The sequence below is a fragment of the Neophocaena asiaeorientalis genome, unplaced genomic scaffold (genome assembly GCF_003031525.2).
Source record: "Neophocaena asiaeorientalis asiaeorientalis breed wild unplaced genomic scaffold, Neophocaena_asiaeorientalis_V1.1 scaffold142, whole genome shotgun sequence".
Classification (NCBI taxonomy): domain Eukaryota; kingdom Metazoa; phylum Chordata; class Mammalia; order Artiodactyla; family Phocoenidae; genus Neophocaena; species Neophocaena asiaeorientalis.
Window position 1 is genome coordinate 4,015,094 of NW_020174563.1, and position 26,796 is coordinate 4,041,889.

General features: G+C 36.2%; 1 protein-coding gene across 6 annotated transcripts in view; it reads left to right on the forward strand.

Moving 5' to 3' along the window:
* ESCO1 (establishment of sister chromatid cohesion N-acetyltransferase 1) overlaps positions 1–26,796 on the forward strand; it is a 71,515-nt gene that overhangs the window by 36,782 nt on the left and 7,937 nt on the right. For 5 of the 6 annotated variants that reach the window (XR_003004926.1, XM_024757879.1, XM_024757883.1 and 2 more), the window contains exons 9-11: positions 16,631–16,720; positions 19,245–19,388; positions 21,816–22,003. Coding sequence is in view for 4 of the 6 variants with exons in the window: in XM_024757879.1 (XP_024613647.1) it covers positions 16,631–16,720; positions 19,245–19,388; positions 21,816–22,003 (422 nt within the window). In the remaining 2 variants the exon portion in view is untranslated. Of the gene's footprint in view, positions 1–15,954; positions 16,079–16,630; positions 16,721–19,244; positions 19,389–21,815; positions 22,004–26,796 lie in introns of those variants that run through there. The other variant, XR_003004927.1, reaches the window with a different exon arrangement.

Below are 26,796 nucleotides of genomic sequence, written 5' to 3' on the forward strand. Positions count from 1 at the left end.
GTTAAATTTGTATCCTTACCTTTGGTTGAAGGATTTATATTCATGGTTTTATTTATCCAGTTACTTCTTCCCAAGATAAGTGGGGTTTTCTTTTTTTGGTTCCCTTCTGTGATGATCCTTTATATTCCTTATTTCATCTGCTTTTCCACACATACACCCTCCTACTGCTTAACTAAATAAAATATAAGGTGTGTGGACATAGAATATCTATAGCTAGATATTGATTTGTCACTTGAAATTTGTACTTTTCCAATTTGACTGTATTAATATCCTTAAAACTTCAAAAGAAAAATAGCTCTATCAGGCAGCTAAATTATAGAATACTTCTTTGGCAAAAATATTTGTTTATTTTACATACGTGAATCTGGTAGAAGTTAAAATGTGTTCTGCTCAAGTTACATTATCTGATTCTTGCAACCAGTTTCCTCAAATTATAAAAAGATTTGGTTTAAAAGACTTAATTCTTTATTTTAAAGGAAGTTCTTAATTTCTGACACAACCTGTAAAGAAATCAACCAGGAATTAATGTACTCTGCTCTTCCACAATACCAAAGGAAATTAGTTTATGGAACAAGGTGGAGTCATCACCTTCTCAACAAATTCTGGCTCTTGCAAAACTGTAAAGCAGTAGAGCAACTTAGGGAAGACTGATTCCTGCCCCACACCCCACCCCCACCCTCCTTGATGGGACAGAGCTATGGGTTATTTTATTTATTTTTTGAAATAAGCTCAAGAGAAGGAATCGAGTTTAGCAGTTGGCCATCCTTCACTAACATCAAAGTTAATGTTCTGATCTTTTGCTGTTTTCAAGTGTGTAGGTATACATAGATTTTAAGGTAGAAACTCCTCCAGAACATTGTAGCATTCTTTTCTAGTGCATGGAGAGAGGATAAAAACACACCTATGTTAAAGATATTCTGCTGTGATCACAACCCTGGATTTTGGGTTGTGACATGAATCATTTATTGGGCACCTAATATTGTGCTTTTGCATTAAGTACTCTTAAGTGTTTGATGAAACATCTAAGTTTTTTAAATGCCAGTTCATCTGTTGTGTTTGATTCTTGGAGAGAAGCATATAGAAAAGAAGTCATTTCGTGCTCTGGCCTTTATTTATTTCACATGGGCAGTGTTCAGCGATTGGAAATCAAGTTTCTTTCCACTCAGAATAAATTAGAATGAGTTATACTTTTTATATTTTAATCAAACATTCTTTAGAAAATAAGTAGTTTTTCCTTAGGGTAAAATGTTTCCCTTTGACATGGTAATAATCTATGACAGGTAAAAATGGCTGAAGTCTTCTTTTCAAAAGGTTAAAATAGCATATAAATTATATAGCCATAGTAGCAATAGAAATCAATGCCACAGAGGCTACTTTTGGTTGACTACAATGTTTTCTTTTCCTTATCCTCTTTGGTTTGGGGTAGGGGAGAGAGTGATGGTGCTCTCTTTCTCTATTCCTTCACTGTACTCCATCTGCCTCATTGACACCATTTGGGGAAATGTATTTTATCTGACTTACTAGAAACTATTTAGGAAGGAGCCCCTTGAGGCCTCAGGGGGAGCCTGGATTCTGGTTTAGACCTAGGTTCATTTCAGTTTCCCTTCATGAACTAAGATACTGTTTTCCTAAAGGTGTGAAGAGAAAGCAGGAAAAACTCCCCCAAGAGCATTGAGCCATGTTGCTAGGCAAGGAACCTATCCAGAACTCATCTGTATTTTGAGCTTTTAGTAATGCAGAAGAGGAATAATGTGTGGGTTCTTTGCAGAAAATCTCCTAACTTAATCTTTCTTACCTCTGTCTTTCCCTTATCTCCTTTGATTAACATTTGACTGAATGCTTTGTGGAGGACCTTACTCTCAGGGTATTTGGTATACCCTTGCCTTCAAATTTAGGAACAAAGCCTGAAAGAAATGAAAAGTTAACAGTAGAAGATTTAAGTAACTATTAAAGCAATAAATCAATATTAACTATTTAAATTAAATTATAAATTAGCTTTGCAATTTAGAAGTGATAATTACTTTGGTAGAGCAGTGATCAGAAGAGGGGTTTGTTTTCACCTCTTGATGACAAGAAAAACTTCGAAGAAGGATTTGACAGATCCCTGATTAGATGTACAGCTGCACTATCCAGTGTGGTAGCACTAAACCACAGTAATGAAAAATGCTGTTCCTCAGTTACAGTAACCAGTGCTCAGTAGTCACATGTTGCTAGAGGCTACGTGTTAGTGTAGATGTAGAGTATTTGTATTGTCACAGTGAATTCAGTTAGACAGTGCTGCTACAGAAAGCTGAGGCAGGGAAGCCATGATCCAGTAACCCTTAATTTCTTTTATGTGAAAATTGAATACATGTGAATTTACTTCTGCATACTTTTTCTATATTCCTTTTGAAGATAATTAGGACAAGGAGGAAACTGGGTGTGGAGCAGGAATGGGGATTTTTAAGTCTTGGGATTGGGAAAGGAATCGGAAGCAAAGTAGCCTTGGCTCTTAGAAGTGTACTCCAGCATTCTTAGGGAATAGGGAGCCCAGGTATATTTGTAGGAGGAATTCAGAGAGCCGACTCAGAATTTGGTCTGAGTTTCATTGAGTTTCCCTGCTTAAAGGTTGAAAGTTAAGAAGTAGTTTCTTTAGAAACAGGTAGGAATTTGTTACATAAAAATTACCAAATGTCTTATTTCAAGCATCCAAGTTTTTTTCTCTCTTTCCTGACCCACATTTTTAGTTTTTCTAACTTATTTTATCTTAAAGACTTAAAATATTGTGGTGTATAAATGTAGAATGGGAGCAGTCAGAAAGTAATTTTCCTTTGGGATGTGAAGGCCATATATTGGAGAACGAATACCTTTAGAATGAATGTTACATGCAACAAAATTTTACATTTTTAAAAAATAAATTTATTTATTTATTTATTTTTGGCTGCGTTGGGTCTTCGTTGCTACGCGCGGGCTTTCTCTAGTTGTGGAGAGCGGGGGCTACTCTTCGTTGCGGTGCGTGGGCTTCTCATTGTGGTGGCTTCTCTTGTTGCGGAGCATGGGCTCTAGGCACGCAGGCTTCCGTAGTTGTGGCATGTGGGCTCAGTAGTTGTGGCTCGTGGGCTCTAGAGCACAGGCTTAGTAGAAAGTGTTCACAAACTCTGGGGAGGGAAAATATATCTAGTGGCAAATAAAAACTTCAATCTGTTTTTCCTCTACTTTTCTCTGTTCCAGAGATGGTACCGCCATTTACTCATATCCACAAGCTGAAAACTTCAGAACAGTCCTTCAGTTTTCTTTTTATTGTCCTTGTAACTCAATCCATTAGTGAATTTCACCTTCAAAATAGATTCCAAATACTCCCACTTTTGTCATGTCTACTGCTCCTGCTCTAAACCAAGCTGGCAGCATTTTTTGCCTGGACCACTTGTGTAATGCTTCCCTAACTGGTCTCCCATCTTCCATTTTTGTTCCCCGCAGTCTTTCTGCATGTTGTCCATAGCAGTCTTTTAGAAACTTGAATCAGATTATGTCCTTCCTTTCTTTAAAATTTTCCAGTGAATTCACATCACACATAGAATAAAATTCAGAGTACTTAACTGTGGCATCAAGGCCCCACACACTCCCCCTTCTCTAATCTCATCTCCTTACACTCTTCCCCTTATTTGCTGTACTCCGGTCATGCAGATCTTCCTTCTGTTCTTAAACCACTTCAACCACATTCCATTCTTAGTGTATTTGTACTTATATTACTTTTTCTTGGAGTGTTTCTCTCAGATCTTCACATACTGGCTCTCTTCATTCTGGTCTTAAAGACACCCTCCCTGACCACCCAGTACAAAATAGCTCCCCTTTGTCCCTCTTCTGTCTGTATAACTTATCACACTCTGAAAGTTTGTTATGTGTATTCCCCACTGGAGTAGAAGCTGTGTCGAAGCAGAGTCCTTGGTAGTCTGTTTATCATGCTGAAGAGCACCTGCCAATGCGTAGTAGGAGCTCAACAAATGCATTGAATTAAAGAACAGATTTTGATTTGAAGCCACAGAACAAGAGTGGTGAGTCTCAGTTTTCTCATTTAAAAATGAGATTAAGGGCTTCCCTGGTGGCGCAGTGGTTGAGAGTCTGCCTGCTGATGCAGGGGACATGGGTTCGTGCTCCGGTCCGGGAAGATCCCACATGCCGCGGAGCGGCTGGGCCCGTGAGCCATGGCCACTGAGCCTGCGTGTCCGGAGCCTGAGCTCCGCAACGGGAGAGGCCACAGCAGTGAGAGGCCCGCGTACCGCAAAAATAAATAAATAAATAAATAATTTAAAAAATGAGATTAAACCAGATTTCTCTGGACTTTGGCAACTCTGATATTTGTTGATATTAAATCATTGGGAATTAATAGTACAAATATCTTTGGGGGACATGGAGCATATTGTAAGTTAGACAGAATAGTAACATACTTCAAAATATGTAAAGCAGCCCAAATTTGAATTCATTGTGGCAGTTAGAGGTTTATTAACTAGGTTTGCATATTGAATTACATATCTGACTGAATTTAGGTGCTAAAATCGTTTGTTCTTTGTTTAGAAAAATAGTCAAAGTAATTTAACTCTTTTTTTTTTTTTGGCTAAGATATAAGGTCATTATAGATTATTTTGTACCAGTGGTTTTTCTTAAGTTGTTTTTAATTTTCTGTAAGATAAATTTTTCTTTATATATAAAAATAATGCTTCTAATCCTTCTATCACAGGAATTAAATTTTGAGAGTTTTAGTTTCTCTCCTGAAATTCTTCTTTCACGTAGTTTGTCCTCTTGTCCTTTAAAATCTTTAGCATACGTGTAATAGCAATTTTAAAGTTCTTTTCTGCTAATTCAAATATTTGGGTCACACTGGGCCTGTTTCTGTTGACTTTTCCCCTCTTGATCTTGGATCATAATTTCCTATTTCTGTCTATGGTCTTATTTTTTTTTTATAGACTTTATTTTTATAGAGTAGTTTAAGATTATAGGGAAATTGAGCTTACGGTAGAGAGAGTTCCTGTATACTCCTGCCCGTACATATGCTTGACATTCCACACCAGAGTGGTATATTTGTTGCAGTTGATGAGCCTACATTGACAAATTATCACCCAAAGTACATAGTATATATTAGGATTCACTCTAGGTGTTGTACATTTCATGGGTTTAAAAGATACATAATGACATGTATCCAGTAATGTCATACAGAATAGTTTTTCTGTTCTCCCCTGCTTCATCCTTGCCTAACCCCGGCCCCAGTCCCTGGCAACCACTGATCTTTTTAACTGTTTCCAAAGTTTGGCCTTTTCCAGAATGGTATGTAATTGGAATCATACAGTATGTAGCCTTTTCACATTGACTTCTTTCACTTGGTATTATGCATTGAAAGTTACTCTGTATCTTTTCATGATAGCTCATTTCTTTTTAGTGATGAATAATATTTTATTATCCTGATGTATCATAATTTATTTACCTGTTCACCTACTGAAGAACATCTTGGTTGTTTCCACATTTCGGCAATTGTGAATAAAGCTGCTGTAAATGTCCATGTGCAGGTTTTTGTGTGGACATACATTTTCAACTCGTTTTTGTAAATACTAAGGAGTGCAAATGCTGGGTCGTGTGGTAGGAGTGTGTCTAGTTTTGTAAGAACTGCCAAACTGTTTTCCAAAGTGGCTGTACCATTTTGCATTCCCACCAGCAATGAATGAGATTTTCTGTTGCTCCACATTCTTGCCAAAATTTGATGTTGTCAGTGTTCTGGGTTTTAGCCATTCTAATGGTTGTGTATTGGATCTTACTGTTGTTTTAATTTGCATTTCCATAGTGACAGAATAGGGAGCATCTTTTCATATGCTTATTTGCCATCTGTATATCTTCTTTGGTGAGGCATCTGTCCAGGTCTTTGGCCCTTTTTTTTTTTTTCAGTTAATTAATTAATTTATTTTTGGCTGCATTGGTCTTTGTTGCTGCACGCGGGCTTTCTCTAGTTTTGGTGAGCGGGGACTACTCTTAGTTGAGGTGTGCGGGCTTCTCATTGCTGTGGCTTCTCTTGCTATGGAGCACGGGCTCTAGGTGCACGGGCTTCAGCAGTTGTGACATGCAGGCTTCAGTAGTTGTGGCTCGCAGGCTCTAGAGCACAGGCTCAGTAGCTGTGGCGCACGGGCTTAGTTGCTCCGCGACATGTGGGATCTTCCCAGACCGGGTCTCAAACCCGTGTCCCCTGCATTGGCAGGCAGATTCTTAACCACTGAGCCACCAGGGATGTCCCTGGCCCATTTTTTAACAGGTTGTTTGATTTCTTATAGTCGAGTTTTAAGAATTCCTTGTATATTTTGGATAACAGCCCTTTATGAGCTAGGTCATTGTAAGTATTGATATGACAAACCCTGAGGTTTGTCTTCTCATCCTCTGGACAGTGTCTTTTGCAGAACAGAAGTTTTTAATTTTAAGTTTAATGAAGTCCATCTTATCAGTTCTTTCTTTCATGGATTGTGCTTTTGGTGTTGTATCTAAAGAATTATTGCCATACCTAAGGTCATCTGGATTTTTCCCTTTGTTATCTCCTAGGAGTTTTCATAGTTTTGCATTTTACATTTACATCTATGGTCCATTTTGAGTTAATTTTCGTGAAGGGTGTAAGGTCTGTATCTAAATCCTTTTTTTTTTTTTTGCACGTGGACATATAGTAGTAGTTCCAGCACCATTTGTTGAAAAGACCATCTTTTCTCCATTGTATTGCTGTTGCTTTTTACCGAAGATCAGTTGACTATATGTGGGTCTATTTCTGGGCTTTCTATTCTGTTTCATTGTTTCTTCTTTCACCAGTGTCCCACTGGCTTGATGATTGTAGCTTTACAGTAAGTCTTGATGTCCAATAGTGTTAGTTCTCTGACTCTGTTCGTTTTCAATATTGTGTTAGCTATTCTGACTTTTTTGCCTCTCCATATAAACTTTAGAATCAGTTTGTCAATATCCACAAAATAGCTTGCTGGGATTTTGATTGGGATTGCATTGACTCTATAGATCAAGTTGGGAAGAACTGACCTGTTGACAATATTAAATCTTCCTGTCTTGCCTTGTAAGTTTTTCTTGGACATTGTGTATAAAAGAACCCTAGGAACTGAAGTAGATAATCAGATAATTCCCTTCCCTGCCCCCGCCCCCCCACCCCCTAGCCAAAGCTTTCCTTTCTGTCTGGCAACTACATTAAGGGACTGATCTCTTAGATTTCATTAGGAGTTGAGTTGGGTTGAAATTTTAGTTATTCTATCCATTTGGATTTTTAATGTCTTAAGGTTGGGATCAGGTGCCTCTCTCCAGCAGAGGTTGAGGATCTAAACTCCACAGTACACAATACCTCCTAGCCCCACTCAGCAGATGTCCCATGGGAGAGAGTTGGTGGAGAACTACCTCTGTGTTTCGCGCTCCTCCAGATTTTAGACTTCCATGCCAGCTCACTTATGACCATTAAGAATTTGACTGATTTTTCCCTGTCCCAGTAGTAGACTTTTCTTGTCCTCTGCCTGTGGCAATCCTGCTCCTCTAAGACACTGATTGGTCAATGTCTTAGGGATAAAAATGACTGCTGGTCTCTGCTCACCTAGGTAGGGTGGTTCATCTCTGGAAATCAGTCCACAGCTCTGCATTGCCTTAAAAAAAAAAAATGCTTTTTAGTTTATTGGGTGTTTTCTTATTACAACAGAACCAGTGATCTTTTTATGACCTTCTTTATCTTAACTGGGAGTGGAACTCCCAAAGATATACATTTAGAGAACATTTTCCAGTAATGGATTTGGGACTTGGGATGGAGTGGAGTTTGGGCCATGAATTTTTTAAAATCATGAGTGAAACTGAAGAGGTCAGTAGATTTGCTCACTAAGCCCAGATGACCTTGAGATGAGACTGACATCAAATGAAATATTTCTTATATACTGGGAGATTACTGCTACAAGTTGAAAAGTGCTTAATTGATGAATCTAATAAAGGGATGTTTTGGATTCCTTAGTATTTGAGAATGACAGAGAAAAGAATCTCATAATTCTTCATATGACTTTTAGTTAGGTCTGACCCGAGTATACCTTAAAAGAAATATTATTCCTATAGTAATAGATTTGATGATGTAATTACAGAAGTTTTCTTAACTGGCACAGTTGGGAAAATTGGGTCAGTTAATCAAAAAAGTTGATTCAAGTGGAGATCCTTAGTATCAGAATACCCAACTAATAGTAGCTTAAATCATAAGGATACATGTTTTCTTAAGAAGAAGTCTGGAGGTACATAGTCTTGGGGTTGTTCCATTCAGCAGTTCAACAATCAAAAAAATGTTTTTTAAAAATACCCAACATGAACACTGGGTATTTCTCCTTCAGTGCCCTTTTCTCCTTAGTGTGTTGACTTTTTAGCTTCATAGCTGTAACTTCATGGTCCATAAGGTAAACTCCTGTAGTCCAGATACCATATTCAGATTTAAAGCAGGAATGTTGGTTGGAGTGGGTATTCTTTCAAAAAGAGTCCCTCAAGTGGTTTTTTCATTTTATCAGTGAAGAACAGCAATTTTCCAGAAGCTCTTGCAAAGTTCCCTATGTCTCATTCACCAGAACTGGGCCTAGTAGCTAGCTACCCTTTAGCTGCAAGAGAGCTGGGAATGTAAGAATCTGTCAAAAAGAAGTAAGAGAATATGATTTATTGTGCCAGTGGTTCTCAAGGTAGGGGAATGGGGTGTTTATTACATAACTTCTTTTAGGTAGCATCTGGAAATACGTGGAGAGTATTGACATTTGGTGGGCAGGGTTTAGGGGTACTGAACTTTTTGCAATGCGTGTGACACTTCCAAAGAAGGTAGAATGTCTAGCCTAAAGTTCCAGTAACAGCCCTGTTGAGAAACACTGGAGTATTTGGAATTTATTGTTGAAAATACACATATTACCGCCCCAAACAAAATGGTCAAAAAAAGAATGGGAGAGAATGGCTTGGGATGGGCAAAGAACAATGTCTTCTATAGGGTCATTACATAGTTTAAACATTTTATTGTAATTTGAAGCCTGTCAATGTATGTTAAATGAACTGTTTCTTTGAGTATGGATCCTCTAATTAGTTTAGCTTTGTTTTTTTCCTCATATACATCACACCCATAGCCATCCTTTATGATGTACTTTTAAAAATATAGAGGAAGAACTTAAATATTGCAGAGCAACCTGAGAATCTGGGTATAGAATTTTTCTTGTTGCATTTCTGATTTTTAAAAGAGACTTGGCCTATTTGCTTTTTTCCAGAGTGTCCTGCCTAACTTTCGTTAAAACAACTATTTTTGCACTCTCGTTTTTTAAAGAGGAGATGCAGACCCAAATACCTGTGCTTTTTTTTTAATTAAAAAATAAATAAGTTTATTTATTCATTTATTTTTGGCTGCCTTGGGTCTTCATTGCTGCGTGCAGGTTTTTTTCTAGTTGCGGCAAGCGGGGGCTGCTCTCCGTTGTGGTCCGCAGGCTTCTCATTGTGGTGGCTTCTCTTGTTGCAGAGCATGGGCTGTAGGCGCACGTGCTTCAGTAGTTGTGGCGCACGGGCTTTAGAGTGCGGGCTCAGTAGTTGTGGCGCACAGGCTTAGTTGCTCCGCGGCTTGTGGGATCTTCCCGGACCAGGGCTCAAACCTGTGTCCCCTTCGTTGGCAGGCATATTCTTAACCGCTGCGCCACCAGGGAAGTCCCTGCACTATAATTTTGTCAGTTTATTTGATTGCATTTTATAGTTAAAATAATAAATTGGCATAAACAAGTTTAGGAACAAACAAATGACTCTTGGTAATCACGTCACTTAGATTTGGAATTCCAAAGTAGTTGTTTACTGGTTGACAGTCAGTGTGCCCCAGGCATCAGCTTCTATTACCCAGGGAAAACTAAGCATTGGTTAGTCCAGCAAGTTAGTCCAGAAAGTTACTGCCATGTATTAAAAATATCTAATTAGCTGAGCTCTAGACTTTTTTCCTGAATTATAAATTGGGTGACTTTAATAAATACCAGACTTCATCACTTCTCTTTCTTTTAGATTTTTGTTTTTCTTAATCAGAAGCTATTAAAACTCCAAGTAGTTTTAAGATTCTACCATTTTACCCATGAAAATGTTTTGCTGTTCAGAACATATTAAGCACCTCTCATAAAAACCTATTTCTTAGAACTTAGATTTTTCTCAGGAAGTGGTGAAAACTATAATTTAAAAAACATATATACACATGACAGGGATGTTAGAGAAATGGAAAATAACTGTTGAAAACAGATGTTGCTCTGTAAATCATTGAGTTCCTTCCAAAGTAATTTTAAAAATTGTATTTCAGAATCAGATGGTCCTTAGTTATGAAAAGGCATTATTGAAAAAATTTTCTTATATACCATTATTGTATTACTTGCAAGAAAGAGTATTTAAATACTTCTCTTTTAACATGTGCTTTTAAGGGCATTTGTTCTTCAAACCTCCATTGTGGAGAAAATTTTCCTTTCACATTTTTTTCCTAGAAAAGATTTTAATTTAGGTGAATTAAAGGGTGGCCTCCAAAGTTTTTATTCTTCAACTCATCTTTTAAAAGAAAATTTATAAAAGCAGTATGTGTACCTAGAAATGGAAATTTCCAGAATTGTAAGGTATAAAATGAAAAAAAAAAAAAAAAAGCCTCCTTTTTCCCTACCCTGTTTCCAGTCTCATTCTCCACTGGTTAAGCAGTTTTGTCTTTTTCAGTGTTTCCAACATTGTATATATAGCTTATATGTATATATATATATATATATCTCAAGCAGTATATAAATGTGTTTTAGTAAAATCTTCTTTTCCCAGTTTTTACTAGCTATATTTTGATGTTTAGTTTTGTTGATTGCCTTTAATTTTAATATTTATAAATGATATTTGACTCCTTGGTGACTACATTCTCCCCCTCTTTACCTTCCACATTCTGTCAGCTATAACTAAGTTTTGTAATTGTTCAGTAAGTATTATTTAATTCACTGTAACTTAGTGAAGTAGTTTTCATTCCTCTTTTATGGGTTACAAAACTAAGACAGAGAGGTTAAGTTCTTGATTTTATGAATAGAGGCTTTAGTCCTTCAGGCACACTCCAGCGTTTCAAAAATATGTATTGGTTACTTAATTTTCAGTGCTGTGACTTGGGCTATAGTGTGTGTCAAACGAAGTCTTAGTCGTTTTGGAGCTTATGGTCTATATTTATAGTAAGTCTCATTGTAGACCTCAGCAGTCTAGACATCCCAAAACTCCAGATCCCTGTAGCTTAATCCGTGGATCAAAGAAAATTGGTCGTGGGGTACAGGATACAGGATTTATCAAAACAAATAGTTTTACTGGAGGAGTAGAAGCTTTTAGGGGTTCTGGCTTCTGTTCAGTTCAAATATTGCAGAGAATGAGAAAAGTACACTGGAGGAGATCCTGCTATCATAGCATACCTACAAAATGAAAAGTCTATAAAACATCTGTAGAATTGAGTCAGATTTTTCTAAAATAAAACAAATTCTTATGTATACTCTTTGATTTCTGACTCACTGAATGAATAAAAAAACCCCACTGTGTCATGGGACTTTCGTTTTTCTGAATACCTTCTTTAAAACTGAAAAATTAAACAGGTTGGCTAGCTTTTAGTGGTTAAGTCATTTAAAATGGGAAATGATGAATCTTGAAATACTCTAGTAGTAATAAATATAGCTAACGGATTTGAAGGTTAACTTCACATAGCATTGTGCTTAATTTTGCTTTAGTAGACTGATTATATCATTCATGCCTGGTTGACTGAACACAAATCAACATATAAGATATCTTCATGTTTTTTAATTCCCAGAGGAATTTTTTGGGGGTAAATAAATTGATACAAATTAATTTATTTTACATTTAGGAGGGAAAAGAAATGATATTAGTTAAGGTCTTTCTGTGTACCAGGGACTCCTCTAAGCATTTTACCCATATTAAACTCCTCTTAGTTCTTTTAGCAGATCACTAAGTAGTTACAATTAATTTATAAATGAGGAAACAGCAGAAAGAAGGATCTGTATTTTGCCTGAAATCACACAGCTAGTGAGTGACGTAGTTGGCTCTAGGGTCCATGAGTAATAGACTAGGTTCTTATTATTTTATTTGAATTTCAACAAAATATATTGTGTGTACAATAAATTTAGCTCAGAAATAATTGACCCCATCTTCAGTGCTTGTCCTGACTCAGCTCCCAAAACCTTTGGAATTTCCTAAGTGATGGGAGAAAGTGTCTTTTGTTACTTTAATGAGATGACCTTTGGAGCTCACCCAAGGACGGGGGCTGTTTGCCAGTGGAGCCGACTACAGAGGGTTGGAACTTTCAGTTCTCACACCCTGATCCTGGGGAGGGGAGAGGGGCTGGAGATTGAGTTCTTTTACCAGTGGCCAATGATTTGATCAGTTCTGCCTCTGTAGTGAAGCCTCCAAAAAACCCAGAAGGACAGGGTTCAGAGAGCTTTTGGGTTGGTGAACACATGGAGATTCGGGGAAGGTGGTGTGCCTGGAGAGGGCATGGAAACACATCTTTATCATCATTGTTGTTAATTCAAGATTATTTTTGCAAAGTATCCAAACATGAATTAAAACCAGCTGCTTGCGGGTAGTTAAAGTATATTAATACTTTTATTATAACATTTTATTAAAGTAGAAAAATCAGGAAATACAGATAAACTAAAAGGAAAAAATTAAATCACTCAGGTAACCTCTGTTTATATTTTGGTGTATGTCCTTGCTGACTTTTAAAATGTTCATAAGTACATATTTATGTTTAAAATTCATTTCAACAAAATATTTTTATATATTTCAAGAGTCTATAATTTGTTTCTCTTATGCAGTTTTTCTGCAGTTTTTTATGCTTTCTGCCTTGGGTACTGTCCAAAAGAGCATGTGACCGAACTTTGAATGAGCTAATTTTAATTTACTTTTGTCTCTGAAGACTTAAAATTTTTTTAAAAAAGAGATGGTATTTAGAATATATCTATTTCAACATATAAAAAGTGTTAGACTTGCTGTCGAACTAAAAATGTCTGTTTTTCAAATTCCTTTAGTAATTTTAAGTAAAATTTTAATTGAAATACAACATGTAAAGAAAGGTACCCAAATAATGAGTGCTCAGCTTAATGATGTAGTTTTGCAAAGTGAACACCCACATGACAAGAAACACCACTAGCATCTCAGAAGCCGCTCTGTGCCCCCACTGCAGTCAGTGCTTTTCCCAGCCTCAGGTCTAACCACTCTGCTGACTGGATTCATTTGACATTCATTTTTCACGTCTGAGTAAATGGTATTTGAGCAAGCCTTGGGCCTTGGGCACAGTTTTGACAATGGGTGATTTGAACTTTCCAAAATAGTCTACCCCATCTTGCCCCACATCCCCACCACCAAACAGTGAGTCCCCAGGTACTCATCACTTAGCTTTAAGAAGTCACAATTCATGGGAAATCTTCTTGCATCCACCCTTCCTAATTATTTTAAAGTGAAACCCAGGTGTCACATTATCATTTTAGTGGATATTTTTAAATATGTATTTTTAAAAGATGAAAAGATTGCTCTTTTTTTTTTTTTAACCGTAAACAGGATTTAAAGAGTATAACCACACCTTTAAAATTTAATTCCTTAATATCAGATATTCCCTCAGGGTTCAGAATCTCCCCAAATATCTCGTAATTTTCTGTACTGTTTGAATTAAGGTCCATATGTTGCGTTGGTTGGTATGTCTCTTAAATCTCTTAATCTAAAGGTTCTCCCTCTAGGTCTTTTTTTTTTTCCTTGCCATATTTGTTGATAATTTTTTTGAAAAGCTGGTTACTGGTTTTATTTTTCAGGGTATTCTTTCATGGGTATTTCCATTCAACCTTTTATGAAAGTGATTAGTATGAACGTATATAACTTGAACGCACAGATCTAAATGTTTGGTTGATGAATTTCAACAATTGTATACATCAATATATTCACCACCCAATGTATTTTGTTTTTAATTGTAATCTTTTTCAAATGGAAAAAGAGGAAAAACCCCTTCCATTCTTTAGGCTCTGAAGTCTAGAGTAACTACAGTGGGGTTGGGGCAAAAAAAAAATAATTGATTGCTATCAGCAGTGTAAAGCGTTCTGCTTTTCAGTAGTCAGATGGGTGAATTAAGAATATTTGGGGTTTGGAAAATACCACTTGCTAGCAGAGGGATATGTGTAACATGTTAGAGCTGAAGGTGAAAGGTGTAAATGCACTGCATTGAAATTTATATCTTTGCCAAAAAAAGCTGTGGCTATTTGGTTCTTCCTCTGAATTGCATTTACCCTTCCCAAAACCTCCACCTCTGTCTCAGTTTCAAGTAGCAGACACATTTCATCTCATCTAAGTATTCTAAAGATAGGAGGATCATGTGGTTATTGACTCCAGGAAAGAGTTAACTGCAGTTGAAGCATATGAATGTCTTTATTATCTTATTTGACAGATATTAGCCAACTTGGTTCTTTCATCTTTGCCTTGTCCAAGATTCGAATTTATTGTCGTATTTAACTTTGGGGACTTTTAAATTGTGTTTTCTTAAAGTAGTACATGGATTTTAGTTTGATACCATTAGGAAGGTAGAGTGGAAGTTACTAAGAGTTACTGAGTGGCTGCTCTCTGTGAGGTATCATCTCTTAAATGCAGTGCTCTAAACTCCTAAGTAATGTATGTGATGACAACTATTTTGTCCATAGCGTAGGTCAGGAAACAGAATGAGAGTTCCAGTGATTTGCCCAAGACCATATAGCTAGTAACTACCAAGAAATGGGATTTAAACCCTGAACTTTTATTCCAGAACTCTTAAAAAGTTTTCACTTAAATATGCTGTCTTCATAAACATTAGAAACCTAAGCAGTAATAACTCTGCCCGTTGCAATTCCTGCTGCTTATACATGTACATGAAGAAACAATCATACTTAAAACATTTTAAAAAATTGTATCAAATCCAATTGTGATAACATTTCCTGCGTGAACATGCAAGTCTCAACTTGTATCAAGAGAAAGTTTTTGTACTAAAAAGTCAGTAAAGCAAAATACTTTATCTAGTGCCTACGGTGCAATATAATGACATTAGACCAGTATTGTTATTTTTAAAGACAGTAGGAAAATAGCTTATCAGATTATCTTTAGGTAATTCAGTTCAGGACGTATGACTTTGTTATAAGTTGGGGTTACTTAAATTCTAGCTTTTCATTGAATTTGTCATTTAGTTTTTAAAATGAAAAGTCTCCATTTTCATTTTATGTGAAATAGATTTATTTTAAAAACTTTTTCCAAAAATAACATAGTAATGTAAATTTGTTTTTAAAGAGGGTGATATCTTTTATTCCTTGTAAAAGCATTTTACCTATATTCAAATCTGGATATGATTCAGATTTTCGTTTCTAGTTTGAAAAAAATGACTTCTGTGACTATTGTTTCTGCTCCTTTTTTCTTTTCAAATCTTGGGAACGCATTACCATCATAATTATAGTCTGAATTTTACTTTACCTTTGGGTGCTCTATTTTTTAAACAAATTCTGATTTTAAATACTTTAATCCAAATTGTGATTTATACCAAGTTTATTTCTAGACTTTTTGTCCCCAGCTAAGATCCTGCCCTCTCCCAAAAAGACCATTCTGGATTATTTAAGAAAATCAACCTCCTTTCAGACTTGCCATAGTATTTTTAAAAATATAGTTGCCTTTTTCTTGGTTTCATTGAGCTTTAATATTCTCAAACAAATCTCAGAAAGAAGATGCTGGTTTTCTTTAATAGAAGTACATATTGCTTCTTGAAAGGCATTTTTATTTAAAGTTGGTTGGGTAAGACAAATGGAACAACTAGTTAAGCTCATTCCTTCTGTACTTATTTTTAACTTCAAAGCTCCTAGTTTTAACCTCTGGTTCAGTCCCATCTTACTAGATTTAAGTGGCTTTTGTTTTGTTTTTTTTTTCATGCAGGTTCTGCTCATTAATCACCACGAGTGTGGATCTGAAGAAGAGTTTATTACCTCTCTTTTTTTGAGTATGTTTAACTTCAGATACACACAACGTAGCCTCTCCTTCCCTATTAGATTCTTAGAAGGTAGTTATATTTTTATAGTATCCTTCTTGTGACTTTGATAGTTGTGATCAATAAGAATAAAAACTATTCCTTACATATTGGGCTACTGCATGCAAATCAGTTCATTTAAAACCTCCTGGAGGTCTTTGGCATGCCAGACATAAAACCATGAGTGTTTGTTTGTGGAGGTAACGATGTTCCAAAGAAATTTAAGACTTTAATTCTCTTATCAAGAAACTGGGTGAGTTATCCTTTAGGTTCTGGGAATCACTGACCTTAAGGGGCTTGCTTTTGGTGTGTGATTTTCTAAATTAATTTAAAATGGGAAATGATAAATTAGAAATGCTATTGTGGTATTAGATCTCTGAATGAATAGTAGAGAGAAATTAGCTTGTATTATACCTATTATACAAATTACCTGATTTATCATGTCTTATTAAATATTAACGAGCATATACTTTTCCATGTCTGTAATTTTTAGACACATTGATATATTTTTCTTATTGTACATGAATATGATGTATGAAATGTGATAAATAAAATTAATTCTTCTTTTTATATATATATGTCTAGGGTTGGAAAAAAGAAAGAATTCTAGCTGAATATCCTGATGGCAGGATAATAATGGTTCTTCCTGAAGACCCAAAGTATGCCCTGAAAAAGGTAAATTTCCAGTGAAATTTCACACAGAATGAATAGTATAATTTTGCAGCTAACTTTAAGAGTATAACGTATTGCTGGCAGAACACATTTAAAAACCAATTCTGAAAACAAGAAATAAGCATTTAGTCACAACCCAACTGAAAAATTATGCTTTAACTTTGTAGTGTATCTAGCATAAGTGAAATGAATTTTTAGTGGATTGATTGATTACTGTCTCATATTAACAGTAATTTGAGTGATGGTATGAAGGCATAGTAATGAATAATGCCACATAAATTATTTCAAGAATCAAAATTAAAATAAAAATCTGAATCATAATTTGTAAAATTAAAATTAATAAATGTCATTTTATTCTGAGTAAATTTCTAAATAAAAGCTTATTGCAGAAGGGGATCTAGTAGTAGGTCATAGTTATCCTTAAGTTAAACATGAAGTAATCATAATGTTAAGGTAGAAAATAAGATATATTCTGATTTATAAATGTAATGGAGAAAACTTAAAATCCTCTGTGAGCCAGATTTTAGTCCAATTTAGGGTTCAGAGAAATGAACCAGAGAGATAATGAAGTCTGGAACCATTTTATTATATAGAGTACCCTAAATGTCAGGAGACCATAGGACAAACTTATTTTTAATGAATATATTAATTACATTTTCAAATAATATGCTCAAAATGTTTTTCCTCCAGATGCTTTTTCAGAAGTACCTCATAATGTAAAGCAATGGGTCTGATCGTTTATCTGAAAAACTTAATTAAACTAGAGTGTTTTCAACATATCTAGAAACACAAGGAAAGTAGTTTATTTACTTTTCTCAGGTTAATAGTTGGACCTCTTTAAATTTAGGAATACTTCACCTGAAAGGGAGGTTGAAGAAAAACACTTTGAACCTGTTATTTGAAAATATAGCTAACATTCCACTTACAGATCCTTGAACAACGGTTGGGGGAGGCAGTGTTAATCTACATATAATTCGGTGTGCTAGGTTCCTCTATATCTTCGGATTCAGCCAACCATGGACCATGTAGTACTGAAGTATTTACTATTGAAAAATATCCATGTAAAAGTGGACCCATCCTGTTCAAACCTGTGTTGTTCAAGGATCATTTGTATAAGTTTATCCTGTGGTTCCTGACTTTTCGGGTACCCTGAATATATAACTGAACAATCCCCGTTACTCAAATAAGCTCCCATGTTACCACTGCTGAACAGTATAGACAGTAGTATTTAGAATGGCACACAAACCTGTCTTGTATTTGAAACATTGATCCTTGCACAGAAACAAATACTTGTTGAATTAATGTTGGATTAGTAACTGACTAAATGAAAATTAAATTATGGAATTTTTGGAATTCCAACTGTTATCATTTGGAAATGCACAGTGGGTACTTTGCTTTACTGCGTGTGGCGTCCATACATTTCTTACCAAGACTCCACAGGAAATTCTAATTTCCTCATTTTCATTTCTCAGGACAGACTCTTAGTAACCTACAATTCAGTATGTTACTGGTTAGTAACCCATAATAGGTTAAAAATTAAAATCTAAGGAATTGTGAGTCATTTGCCTTTAGTAACTGAGTCAGGTATTATATTGTGGCGTATTGTTCTAGGATTAGGAGGACTTGAGTTTTCATCACTGAATAAGGGATGTATTACATGGTATTCTGCATGTCAGAGGTGTGAGTACTTAACCCTCTTAGGTGTTATTTGCATTTTAAACTTAGTGTCACAAATGAATGTTTATTGGACTGAATATTTGCAGATTATTTTTTAACTGGGGAAGGAACTAATGTGTGGGTGCCTACAAAAATCTTGACTTTGAGAACCTATAAAAGTTTGAGCTTACCGTATTTGACCTTGACCACAATTCTAGGAGGTAACAGAAAGAAGCAGTTCGATGCCATATTAACATTATAGGTTCAAATCCCAGAAATCCCAGCTCTTTGTTTCTAGGTGTCCCATATCTGACATGGGAAAGTTACTTTTGAATTTTATTTCTTCTATATGCAAAAGAAACTGTAAGCCTCTAAGAGGTGTTGGATTTAAATGAGATAATATTGATAAAGTGCTTTGCATAATGTCTGGCCTATAAATGGTTGATAAGGAGTAAACATTTATGTCTGTCTTCTGTGTTCACCTGCATTTTACTGATGAGAGTATTCATTAAGCCTTGCGAAGAAGAAAAGTGTGGCTTGCCTGGCGAAGATTCCAGTGAAGTTCTCTCCAGTACTCAAACCCATGATCCTTCTAATGGGAAGTCTTTGTTCTTATTACCTATTGTAGGAACTCTCACTCCTGTTGTTCCCAGACTGCTGGGCTTGACATTACTCTCCATTCTTTCCTCCTTTTGCAAATTGGTCCACAGGGCTTGAAAAACATTTGTTGGTCAGGACAGTCATTCAGAAGCACTCTTAAGAGGATATCCTGCTTGGAATAATATACTCAATTTATTGAACTGAAATAGTATATTTTTACATATATAAAATGCTTTTGTTGTTAAAAAAAATATTGTTCTTTATTTGACAGGTTGACGAGATTAGAGAGATGGTTGATAATGACTTAGGTTTCCAGCAAGCTCCACTAATGTGCTATTCCAGAACAAAAACACTTCTCTTTATTTCTAATGACAAAAAAGTAGTTGGTTGCCTAATTGCAGAACATATCCAATGGGTAAGTGATTTTTAAAGAGTGGTCGTATGTAGTATGGTGTTTAAAGAGTTACAGGAATAACATAATCCTGGTAAATTTTTCAGCGTTTTATGTAAGGAAGAGTATGAATGCAAGAATTCCTGTGTGTAATTCTTTACTACAGTGGAGTTGTATCTTGCATGGGAATTAGTTTCTCAAGTCAGTATAAAGTATAAGAGAAAAATTCTGTAACTCAAAAGTACTATTAAATTTTGTTCGGGAAGTTTCCTTGTTGGCTGCTAACGTAATGTCTGTCTCAGTCCCTTCAGCGCTGGAATAAATCAGGGGTTGGCAAATTACAGCCTGAAGGCAAAATCCAACCTGTTTTTTATAAAGTTTTATTGTAGCACAGCCATGCCCATTTGCTTACATATTGTCTGTGGCTGCTTTCACACTACAAAGACTGAGTTGAATAGTTGCAACAGAGGCCAGGTATGCTGCAAAGCCTAAAATACTTATTGCCTGGCCCTTTATGAAAAGTTGCGCACTCCTGCAGTGGATCACCACTTCTTTGGTTGAGCTCTAGATGAGGACTTGGCTTGTATTTAAGAGCCAAATTGTGCAAGAAAAAACAAATAGTATCTTTTAGTTGCCTGCAAGTGGATGCTTCATCATAAAATTTTCTAATAAAGTACAAAGTCAAAACAAATCTGCGTGAGTTAATTTCCATATGTTAAGCTACATTAAAAAAATTCAGCCTGAAATTGTGTAGTTTATGAATCTTGCTGTTTGTAATTACAAATTTGATTTAAATAAATAGCTGACAAAGTAGTTTGGAGATACAAATTTGATATAAAATGACTAACTCATAGAAGCTTGCCATACTGTAATTGAGTTAATTTTTGCATAGTACAAATTGTGTGGGTTTGTTTTTTCATTGCAGTGGATTTATTCTTTGCTTTATCATTTATCCACTTGATAGGTCCCTGAGTCTTGATTGTCCCACTTTTAAGAGATATCAACAATGTCATGCTTGATTTTCCTGAATGCCAAAGTGCTTTCAGTGTGTATTGAATAACTGTTGTGTGTTTAAGGATTGTCCTTAGCAACTCACCCCCCTTAATTTCACTCCAACTAGCATGATTTATTACTCCTGAGGAGGGTTAATAGTAAGATACCGACTTGAGGGAAGTATCAGTTTTTAGACGAAATTGATGACTGAAACAAATGAAGTTAATTAGATGAGGGAAATTAAATATTTGAAGTCAGATTTGCACAGAGTGACAAAGATATTTGCAAATTTTATGATAGAGCATTCTTATATCTGTTTGGCAAATGACTAAGCATTCAAAGAAATTGCAGACATCTGCCTTGTTTTTGACTGTTTCTTACAGTGTTTTGTATTTGGTTGTTGTTGTTTACAATGAATGTTCTTCAGTAAACCCTTGTCGTTTTCTGGGTTTTTTTTTTTTTTTTTTGGCCGTGCTGCGTGGCTTACGGGAGCTCAGGTCCCTGACCAGGGATTGAATCGGCCATGGCAGTGAAAGCGCTGAGTCCTAACCACTAGACTATCAGGGAACTCCCCACCCTTGTGTTTTTTAATTTTTATTCTACCTAGTTCCAGAAATGACTTGTAGCAGTGTTTAGATTAGAACATAGTTGTGTAATATTTGCTTGTTTGTTCTTTGTTAACTCTCAGTTGTGTTGTCTGATTGTTTTAACTTGTGTACCACGTCCCATCAGAAGGCTAGCCATGTCCCTTTTTGGCCACTAGACTGGCAGAAGAGATGTATGTTTTCTTAGAGTTTGTTTTTTTTTTTTTTTTAAGAGGTAAGAGTGTAGGGAAAGGACCTTTTTAACTCTTGATTCCTCTGCCATCCCTCATCCTAGTTCCTGCACAGCTGTGAACCCTAGAACTATGGCAGCAGGCCCAGAAACAGTTGTGACTGCCGAGTTCTTAACATGTCCTTTTGCTGGTCCTAGGATATGGGAGGTAGAGAAAATTAGCATTCAGTTCCTATTATGTGCCAGCTGTGATGGCAGGCTGCTGTGTATATATTTCCTTATTTAATCTCAGCAGTTCTCTGAAGGAGGTGGTGGAGAGTTCCAATTTATTGGTAAGGAACCCAGAGCATAATTAAGTAACTTTATCTCATGGTCTCGTAACTAGCGAGTTAGAACAGAATGTAGATCCAGGTCTGTTTATTTCCTAAAATGAGGGTGAAAGCGTAAGTGGTTCCCATAGTTTGTTAAGAAGCCAGACAGAAGTAGTGACCTCCTCACTAAGGTCAGTACTAGACAGTTGCTTAACAATATTCCCACTTTAAAATTCCCGCCCCTCCAACAATGTCTTTGTGTATAATGGGGTCACTTTGCCGTGCAGCAGAGACTGGCACAACATTGTAAATCAACTCTGCTCCAATATAAATAAATAAAGTTTAAAATTTCCCCCTATTTTGCTACATATAGGGCTACAGAGTTATAGAAGAAAAACTTCCAGTTATCAGGTCAGAAGAAGAAAAAGTCAGATTTGAAAGGCAAAAAGCCTGGTGCTGCTCAACATTGCCAGAGCCTGCAATCTGTGGGATCAGCCGCATATGGGTGTTCAGCATGATGCGTCGGAAGAAAATTGCTTCTCGCATGATTGAATGCCTAAGGTAACTTAAATGTAATTCTTCAAGTCATTTTCAGTAGTTTAGGATTTAAGCAGAGTTTTATATAAAGAATGGCATTTAGGGGCTTCCCTGGTGGCGCAGTGGTTGAGAGTCCGCCTGCCGATGCAGGGGACATGGGTTCATGCCCCGGTCCGGGAAGATCCCACAGGCCGCGGAGCGGCTGGGCCCGTGAGCCATGGCCGCTGGGCCTGCGCGTCCAGAGCCTGTGCTCCGCAACGGGAGAGGCCACAGTAGTGAGAGGCCCGCATACCGCAAAAAAAAAAAAAGAATGGCCTTTAGTTAATCTTAAATGTGTAACCTTTATTTATATTAATTTAAAACCTGCATAAGATTGTCAGTATGTTGGATCTGTGAGTGCTTTTTATGTGAAGTTAACCTGAGGGGGAAGAAAGCACTATGGGTTAAGTATTAAACCATTTTAACTTTTTTTAATTTGCATCTGTGATATCAGGCCAAAATAACCCACTTATTTCAAATTGCGTTCAATATTAGAGAATCTTAAAGATAACCAAAGAAGTATGGGAAATTTCTTGGGAGTTTAGCTTTTGGGAAAATTCGTCTTAATTTAAGAATAGTATTTGTAAATAATCTAAATCTCTTAATAGTTTTTCTTCTTGCTTTTATTGCTTGATTTTTAATCAAAGGTATACAGGAGAAGATTCAGAAAATTACATGTTTTTTGCTCTTTAAAGCATCTTTGCTAAAGGATTAATGAAAGAGGTTTAAATTAATCATGCAAATGAGGTTTTTTAGGTTGGTCTCTTGTGTCTGTTTATTCATAGAATACCTGTCTACTACTACGTATAGGTATAGCTTTCAAAATAATCCATTATTGATATAAGTGAGTTCCTAAGACTCCTAAGTCTCTTAGAGCCTTACTGTGTTTCAGGTCTCTCTCCCTTATTTTTGTTTTATCAATGAGTAGTGATCCAGAAGGGCTTAGATCTACCTACCCTTCTCTTGACAAGAGGCAGGTCTATTTTTAGCTCTTTCAGAACTAAACCTGGAAAATGCAGCTGATTAAATAATTGTCCTAAATGAGGGTATTGTCCCTCCTTTAAATCTTGTAAAACTTAGGTCTTGTCAAAACCATAAGATGGTTCTAGTTTATAAAAACATAAAACATTGTAGTCATTGTGTTTGTTCTGTGTGATACTGAGATTGCCACTCTAAGCTTCCTGTTAAAACATAGAGGTTTCTAACTCTTTTCATTTATTGTTCCTTTATGTACCCATCTCACCTTGTTACGATTACAATATGAAAATTCTACTAATAGTCTATATCCTGGCAAAATTTAAAACATTTAAAAATAACAGCTTTATTGAGATATAATTACATAGCACAAAATTTATCTTGTTTTTAATTAACCATTTTTTCTTCCAGTTTTATTGAATTATGATTGACATACAACACTGTATAAGTTTAAGGTATACAACAAATGGTTTGACTTACATACATCATGACATGATTATCACAATACGTGCAGTAAACATCCATCATCTCATATAGATACAAAATTAAAGAAATAGAAAAATTTTTTCCTTGTGATGAGAACTCTTAGGATTTACTCTCTTAACAACTTTCATATATAACACACAGCAGTGCTAATTATGTTTATCATATTATACATTACATCCCTAGTACTTATTTATCTTATAACGGGAAGTTTATACCTTTTGACTGCCTTCATTGAATACCCCCTCTCCCCAGATCCCCACCTCTCGTAACCATAAATCTGATCTCTTTTTGAGTTTGTTTATTTGAAGTATAATTGACCTGCAACACTATGTTAGTTCCTGTTATACAACATTGTTTCCGTATTTTTATACATTTCAAAATGGTCACCACAATAAGTCTAGATACAGATATGTCACCATACAAAGATATTATGTAGTTATTGACTGTATTCTCCATACTGTGCGTTTCATACCATTGACTTATTTATTTTACAACTGCAAGTTTGTGCCTCTTAATCTCCTGCACCTATTTCTCCCTCCCCGCCCCCCCCGCCACCCTCCCCTTCCCTCTGGCAACCACCTATTTGTTCTGTGTATCTATAATTGTGTTTCTGTTTTGTTATGTTTATTTGTTTTGCATCTTAGATTCCATGTATAAGTGAAATCATACAGCATTTTTCTTTCTTTAACTTAATTTCACCCTCTAGGTCCATCCGTGTTGTTGTAAATGGCAAGATTTCATTCTTTTTTGTGGCTGAGTAATATTCTGTTGTGTGTGTGTTTGTGTCTGTGTGTATGTCTCTGGTTGTGTGTATACACACAGCATCTTCTTTATCCACTTATCTATTGATGGACATTTAGGTTGCTTTCATATCTTGTCTATTGTAAATAATGCTACAGTGAACACAGAGGTGCATATATTTTTTCTAATGTGTATTTTTTTCCTTTGGGTAAGTACTCAGGAGTGGAATTTATATGGTCATATATAAAGTTCTATTTTTAATTTTTTTGAGGACTCTCCATACTGTTTTCCATAGTGGCTGCACCGGTTTACATTTCTACCAACTGTGCATGAGGGTTCCCTTTTCTCCACATCCTCACCAAGACTTGATATTTGTTGTCATTTTGATAATAGCCATTTTGACAGGTGTGAGGTGATAATACCTCATTGTGGTTTTGATTTGCCTTTCCCTGATGATTAGTGATGTTGGACATCTTTCCATGTGCCTGTTGGCCCTCTTTTTGTCTTCCTTGGGAAAATGCCTTTGCAGATTCTCTGCCCATGTTTTAATCAGGTTTTTTTTTTTTTTGATGTTGAGTTGTATGAGTTCTCTGTATATTTTGGGTATTAACTCCTTACTGGATATATCATTTGCAAATATCCTCTCCCATTCAGTAGGTGGCCTTTTTGGTCATCTTTTTAAAGTGACACTTCACTGGGTTTTAGTATATTTAGAAGGCTGTGTAACCATCACCACTGTCTAATTCTAAGACATTTCCTTCAGTCTCCCCAAAACCTGATACCCAATTTCCCCATTTCCTTCTCCTCCAGCTTCTGGCAACCAATAATCTACTTTTGTCTCAATAGATTTGCCTATTCTGAACTGTATTTTTTTTTAATGTTTATTTATTTATTTAGCTGCATCGGGTCTTTGTTGTGGCATGTGGGATCTTCATTACAGCATGTGGGATTTTTCGTTGTGGCGCATGTTGTGGCATGCGGGCTCTTCGTTGTGGCATGGGCTTCTCTCTAGTTGTGGCGTGCGGGTTTTCTCTTCTCTAGTGTGGCACAGGCTCCAGAGTGCGTGGCATGCAGGCTCTCTCATTGAGGAGCGCGAGCTCAGTAGTTGTGGCGTGTGGGCTTTGTTGCCCCACAGTGTGTGGGATCTTACTTCCCTGACCAGGGATCGAACCCACATCCCCTGCATTGGCAGGCGGATCCTTAACCATTGTGCCACCAGGGAAGGCTGTGTATTTTTATTTCTCTTGGTAAATAGAGAAATACTTGCGTATGTATATTTCTTTTGGTACATACGTAGGAGAATTGGGCCATATGGTAACCATATAACATTTTGAGGATCTGCTGAACTATTTTGCAAAGTGGCTGCACTGTTTTACAACTCCACGAGCAATGTTACAAGGATTCTAATTTCTCCTCATTCTCACCAACACTTGTTATTATCTGTCTTTTTAGCCATCCTAGTGGGTATGAAGTGGTATTTCATTGTGGTTTTTGATTTACATTTCCCTAATAGGTAATGATGTTTGTTGGCCATTTATATATATCTTCAGAGAAATGCCTATTCAATCAATCCTATGTCCATTTTTAAATTGGTTCATTTGTCTTTCTCTTCTTTAGTTGTAATAGTTCTTTATATATTCTGGAGATGAGTCCCTTATCAGATATATGATATGCAAATATTTTCTACCATTTTATGATTGTCCTTTCATCTTCTTAGTATTCTTTGAAGCACAGAAGTTTTTAATTTTGAACTCCAAATTATATATCTTTTTTCCTTGTCACGTATCTAAGAAACAATATCCTCATCCAAGGCCACAAAGATTTAGGCCTGTATTTTTTTTCAAGAGTTTATAATTTTAGTTCTTATATTTAGGTCTTTGATCCATTTTAATTAATTTTTGTGTATGATGTGAGGTAGAATCCAACTTCATTCTTTTCAATGTGGATATCCAGTTGTTCCAGCACCATTTATTAAAGGGACTTTTCTTTCCCATTGAATGGTCTTGCCACCTTTGTCAAAAATGATTGATCATAAATGTGAGGGTTTGGGCCTCCCTGGTGGCGCAGTGGATGAGAGTCCGCCTGCCAATTCAGGGGACATGGGTTCTTGCCCCGGTCCGGGAGGATCCCACATGCCGCGAAGCGGCTGGGCCTGTGAGCCATGGCCGCTGAGCCTGCGCATCCATCCGAAGCCTGTGCTCCGCAACGGGAGAGGCCACAGCAATGAGAGGCCCGCATACTGCAAAAAAAAATAAAAATAAAAAATAAAAAAAAATAAAAAAATAAATGTGAGGGTTTGTGTCTGGACTCAGTTCTATTCCATTGGTCTCTTGTGCCAGCAGCCCACTGTCTGGAATACTGTAGATTTGTTGTAAGTTTTGAAATAAGGAAATGTGAGTTCTATAAATTTGTTCTTTTTAAAGATTCTTTTCACTATTCAGTGTCTCTTGCATTTTCATATGAATTTTAGAACCAGCTTGTTAATTTTTGCAGAGAAGCCCAGTATAGATCAATTTGGAGAGTAATGCCGTTTTAGCAATATTAAGTCTTCTGATTCGTAAACATGGGATGTCTTT